Source organism: Pagrus pagrus (genome assembly GCF_965226575.1).
Source record: "Pagrus pagrus genome assembly, chromosome: 4".
NCBI classification, from domain to species: domain Eukaryota; kingdom Metazoa; phylum Chordata; class Actinopteri; order Spariformes; family Sparidae; genus Pagrus; species Pagrus pagrus.
In genome coordinates, this window is record NC_140188.1 from 270001 (window position 1) to 276538 (window position 6538).

The 6538-nt window shown below is 43.9% G+C and overlaps 1 protein-coding gene across 1 annotated transcript; it reads left to right on the plus strand.

Annotated features, from left to right (window-relative positions):
- Positions 1 to 589: 589 nt before the first annotated feature.
- On the plus strand, positions 590 to 3763 carry LOC311255584 (stress-associated endoplasmic reticulum protein 1). The gene is made up of 3 exons (XM_084350184.1): positions 590 to 805; positions 1531 to 1603; positions 3111 to 3763. Exons 1-3 carry the CDS (start codon positions 722 to 724, stop codon positions 3149 to 3151), a joined length of 198 nt encoding a protein of 65 aa, XP_084206310.1. The 5' UTR covers positions 590 to 721; the 3' UTR covers positions 3152 to 3763.
- Positions 3764 to 6538: the final 2775 nt, after the last annotated feature.

Genomic DNA, 6538 nt, shown 5'->3' on the forward strand with positions numbered 1-6538 from the left:
TTTTCCCATTGAAGGAAATTCACGCCACTAATGTGTCAAAGAATCTGCTAATTATCTTCCTACCAAAATTCGCAACTAAAAAAAAAATTAACTAAAAAACTAAAAACTAAAAAATTAGTTAACTGTAGAAGAGAAAAGTGAGTGATTCTTGTTCTTTCTTTAACATCTGACATCAATATTCAGTAAGTGTGACTTTATAAAAATCCACAGCTGTTAATTTTGTTTTTTCAATCAATCAATCATTATTATTATTATTATTATTATTATTAACTAAAACACAGGCAACACAAAGAAAACAATAAATATGACCTCACTATCACCCAAACAAAATATTTAAACATTTCACAAGTTAAAATTACAACTAGTTCAAACAGACACAGAAATTCAATAAAGTGAAACAGAGACGTTATTTGATGGTTTCGCATACATTAACAAGACTGTCTGATTGTATCATCAGTGTTTAAACAAGAGCTCTGTGAATTTAATTTTGAAAGTGCGTACAGGAAGTTTTAATTTGACACGCAGTAACTTGACGCGGGAGTCAGCAGTTCCGGTGTAGTGAGGGGGCGGGGCTTCAGCTTTTTGAGTACGTAGACAAGAGAGAGGAGCTCCCAGTCAGCAGAGAGCCTGAGAGGAGAAGAAGAAGACGAGCGTCCACAAACACACAGACCAACAACTAAAGACTAAAACTAACACACAACAACAACCACGAGAAGACAAGATGGTGGCCAAACAGAGGATCCGCATGGCGAACGAGAAACACAGCAAGAACATCACTCAGCGAGGAAACGTGGCCAAGTCAACGGTGAGTTTAACAACCGCTCCTGTCCTGAGACAGACCGACTTAAACCTGAGACTAACTCATCTAAACCTGAGACTAACTCATCTAAACCTGAGACTAACACTCTGAGAGCAACTGGGTCAATGATCCAGGTTACTTCTGTGAGTCAGAACCAGTTAGAAGTCTTTAGAGTCCAGTCAGACCCAGTCAGACCCAGTCTACAGTCCTGACCTGGAATAAGGAAGTGATCTTTAAATAAGTTCATTAAAACTGTTTGAACTGAAGCTTCGACTTCATCAATAATCATCAATATCAATCACTTCTGACTGATTGATCGGCTGTCGTTAATGATCAGAGTAATGGCCGACACAGTGAACATATGGATCAATACAGGGCTGATAATGATGATGAGTGTTGATTAGTTTTACATTGAACTGATCAATATGGATCCAGAATCATCAGAGAACAGTGACGAGTTTCATCTTTACATGTTTTCTCAGAGAATTCAGTTTTATTGTGATTGATCAGTTTCAGCTCCGGATCGATCAGACCGATCAGTTTCAGCTCCGGATCGATCAGAACGATTTAATTAGATTTAAATAATCATTAACTGTTCGTCATCACACATGAATCAACTGTTGATTCAGATAAAACCAACATTTAATATTCTACACGTTTACATTAAATCAATAAAGTCTGATTATTGATTATTAAATATCATCAGTATCAATCATTTTCTGTGTTTTCAGAGAAATCCCACTGAAGATAAAGGAGTCGGCCCCTGGCTGCTCGCACTCTTCATCTTCGTCGTCTGTGGATCAGGTCAGTCCTCCTCCTCTTCCTCCTCCTCCTCCTCCTCCTCTTCTCCTCCTCCTCCTCCTTCTCTTCTCCTCCTCCTCTTCTCCTCCTCCTCCTCTTCTCCTCCTCCTCCTCTTCTTCTTCTTCTCCTTCTTCTTCTTCTTCTTCTCCTCCTCCTCCTCCTCCTCCTCCTCTTCTCCTCCTCCTCTTCTTCTCCTTCTTCTTCTTCTTCTTCTTCTTCTCCTCCTCCTCCTCTCCTCCTCCTCCTCCTCCTCTTCTCCTCCTCCTTCTCTTCTCCTCCTCCTCCTCTTCTCCTCCTCCTTCTTCTTCTTCTTCTTCTTCTTCTTCTCCTCCTCCTCCTCCTCCTCCTCCTCCTCCTCTTCTCCTCCTCCTCTTCTTCTCCTTCTTCTTCTTCTTCTTCTTCTTCTCCTCCTCCTCCTCTCCTCCTCCTCTTCTCCTCCTCCTCTTCTCCTCCTCCTCCTCTTCTCCTCCTCTTCTCCTCCTCCTCTTCTCCTCCTCCTCCTCCTCCTCCTCCTCCTCTTCTCCTCCTCCTTCTCTTCTCCTCCTCCTCCTCCTCTTCTCCTCCTCCTTCTCTTCTCCTCCTCCTCCTCTTCTCCTCCTCCTTCTTCTTCTTCTTCTTCTTCTCCTCCTCCTCCTCTTCTCCTCCTCCTCCTTCTTCTTCTTCTTCTTCTCCTCCTCCTCCTCCTCCTTCTTCTTCTTCTCCTCCTCCTCCTCTTCTTCTTCTTCTCCTCCTCCTTTTAATTTGTTTATTATTTTGTGTTGTGTTTCTTCGATAATTAATATTAAACATTAATCTTATATTTATCTGATTTTATTCTTTTGTGAAAGACTTTATTATTATCATCATCGTTGTTGTTGTTATTATTATTATTATTATTATTATTATTATTATTATTATATAAATGATATCACATTTTCCACTAAAGTAAACTTTTGATAATTTAATATCTGTGGACTCAGAAGACTCAGAATCATTAAAGGTCATCTGTGGTGATGGTGGCTCCGCCCCCTGCTGACATCAGAGGAGAGGGCGGGGCTTGTCAACCCGTGTTGATGTCACTCTGCTCTGTACGTGTCACTTTGACAGAAACACACATGAACACACACACACCTGCTGTGTCTCAGGTGTGTGTGTGTGTGTGTGTGTGTGTGTGTTTGAGCGTGCTCAGATGTGACAAAGATCACTGAGAGAGCAGAGTGCTCACTCTGATCAAACATCAAAGTCCAGCTGAGCTCTGCTGAGACGATAACAAACCTTCAGATAACTGACGAGTTCAGTCTGACTGTCCACATGCTAACATTAGCATGCTAACAGCTGCTTCATACAACAGTTCAGTCACATGTGCAGTAAATATAAAACCTCATTAAAACACAGAACAAAAATAAAACTGAGCACATTTCATATACAACAGTGTAGTTCAGTCAACACCACAGAAGAAGAAAACAAGCAAGAAGATGAGAAAATAATAATCCTGTTGTTTTTGTTGTTGTTGTTGTTGTGTTTCTGCAGCCATCTTCCAGATCATCCAGAGCATCAGGATGGGCATGTAGAGTGATGTCACCAGCAGGGGGCGGGGCTACAGTGACGAGCTGCTGAAGATGGCGAAGGCGAGGACAGAGCACCAACGTCAGCTGACCGTCATGACCCCGCCCCCCCCAAACTGACCAAACGGAAACATTCCTGAACTCTGAAAACAAACAAACAAACAAACACCAGCCCACACACACACACACACAGCATTACTGTGTTATCATGTTGATCTATCGTGTCGCTGACCTTCTAACAGTCTGTCAACAAGCCATACATGTGCCTATCTCTGTTTACCTGAGCTCTGGCCCCGCCCCCTCTGATACACCTTATCAGTGAGGGGTCAGAGTCCCACCTGCTCCTCTGAACTCCAGTGTTCCATTCATCTGCTCACAGATGGAGTCTTCTTCACATTCCAGATGTGTCTGTCTTCCTCCTCCTGCTCCTCCTGCTCCTCCTCCTGCTCCTGCTCCTCCTCCTCCTGCTCCTCCTCCTCCTCCTCCTCCTCAGTGGAAATGATGATGAAGGTCTTTTGAATCAGAAGGTCAGGAGGTCTGACAGGTGTGTGTCTGCACCGTGTGCAGCCTCACCTGAACACTCACGCTCTCTGAATAAAGTTTAATTTTCAAGATGGACGCTGTGTTTGTTTTATGTCTCAACATTAAAGCTGGTGCTGAGTTGTTGGTCTGGACCGATCCGGTCTTTGACAGTCTTGGACTGGTGTTGTGGTGTTGGTGCAGTGCTCATTTGGTCCACAGGGTGGTGCTGTTTGTCACAGACCGTAAACTGGTTGAGTCAGTCTGTGCACCAAACTCCATTCAATAATCAGACAGTTTAATGTTGCTTTGTTCAGTGTGTGTGTTTCACAGCAGCTGCTGCTCAGAAGAAAAGTGTAATGAGCTCTGAGTCAAACAGGATGAACACAAACATACAGCGGCTAAATTCAGGAGATCATAGAAGAAGAAACATCTGCACACAGAACAGCTGTGACATCATGAGCTGATCACCAGAGAACTCAAACATCATGTTCATGTAAACATTTAGTTACTTTAAAACATTCAGTTACTTAAAACATTTAGTTACTTTAAAACATTCAGTAACTTTAAAACATTCAGTTACTTTAAAACATTCAGTTACTTAAAACATTTAGTTACTTTAAAACATTCAGTTACTTAAAACATTCAGTTACTTAAAACATTTAGTTACTTTAAAACATTCAGTTACTTAAAACATTAAGTTACTTAAAACATTATTTACTTTAAAACATTCAGTTACTTAAAACATTTAGTTACTTTAAAACATTCAGTTACTTAAAACATTTAGTTACTTTAAAACATTCAGTAACTTTAAAACATTCAGTTACTTTAAAACATTCAGTTACTTAAAACATTTAGTTACTTTAAAACATTCAGTTACTTAAAACATTAAGTTACTTAAAACATTATTTACTTTAAAACATTCAGCTACTTAAAACATTTAGTTACTTTAAAACATTTGACTCAAGTTAAAGTAAAAGTACTTAATTTGCATTAACTGGAAAAACATCAGAGGAGCTCTGCTGATCAATACTCATGATGACATCACTGCAGCCTGTTCATTGATCTGATCATCAGTCACAAACCAACAAACGCCTTCTGTAGAACCTGACTGGACTCAACCGGACCAGACAGGATCATTAAAATTACCTCATTTTTAAAAACTATTCAAAAGTACAAGTACACAAAAAACTACTTTGTCCCGAGAACAACAGTAGTTCTGTTTTTCCACCGACACGCGTCGACTCAAACCGAACCATCACCAGCTTTACTGCACTGAGCCGAGCCGAGCCGAGCCTCAATGGACCTGCTACTATCAGCTGGTTGAGGAGTCGTGTTTAGTCACTGCTGTGGTTGGTTTAAGACTCACCTTCAAGCAGGTGGCCCAGGTGTGGTGAGATGTAAATCCCTGCTGTGCCGAGTCAAACTAAGTAGAACCGGACCAGCAGGTGTGATGGAAGAACGGCATAAATGTTGTTTGTTCTGCTGTTGCAGCAGCTGTTTGTCCACAAGGTGGAGCTGTTTGAACAGAAACTGAGTAGAGACCGTCACGCCAGAGTCTGCCTGTAAACCTGACGACACCATCACCTGACACCACCTTCACCTGACGACACCTTCACCTGACACCACCTTCATCTGACGACACCATCACCTGACACCACCTTCACCTGACGACATCATCACCTGACACCACCATCACCTGAAGACACCATCACCTGACGACACCATCACCTGACACCACCTTCATCTGACGACACCATCACCTGACACCACCTTCACCTGACGACATCATCACCTGACACCACCATCACCTGAAGACACCATCACCTGACGACACTATCACCTGACACCACCTTCACCTGACGACACCTTCACCTGACACCACCTTCATCTGACGACACCATCACCTGACACCACCTTCATCTGACGACACCATCACCTGACACCACCTTCACCTGACGACATCATCACCTGACACCACCATCACCTGAAGACACCATCACCTGACGACACTATCACCTGACACCACCCTCACCTGACGACACCACCGTTGCTTAACGACACCACCTTCATCTGACGACACCATCACCTGACGACACTATCACCTGACACCGCCATCACCTGACGACACCACCGTTGCTTAACGACACCACTCTTCATCTGACACCACCATCACCTGACACCACCTTCACCTGACGACACCTTCACCTGACACCACCTTCATCTGACGACACCATCACCTGACACCACCTTCACCTGACGACACCATCACCTGACAACACCTTCACCTGACGACACTATCACCTGACACCACCATCACCTGACACCACCTTCATCTGACGACACCATCACCTGACGACACCATCACCTGACACCACCTTCACCTGACGACACCATCACCTGACACCACCCTCACCTGACGACACCACCGTTGCTTAACGACACCACCTTCATCTGACGACACCATCACCTGACACCACCCTCACCTGACGACACCACCGTTGCTTAACGACACCACCTTCACCTGACACCACCATCACCTGACACCACCTTCATCTGACACCACCATCACCTGACACCACCTTCATCTGACGACACTATCACCTGACACCACCATCACCTGACACCACCTTCATCTGACACCACCATCACCTGACACCACCTTCATCTGACGACACCATCACCTGACACCACCATCACCTGACACCACCTTCATCTGGCGACACCATCACCTGACACCACCATCACCTGACACCACCTTCACCTGACGACACCATCACCTGACACCACCTTCACCTGACACCACCTTCATCTGACGACACCATCAACTGACAACACCACCTTCACCTGACGACACCATCAGCCGACACCACC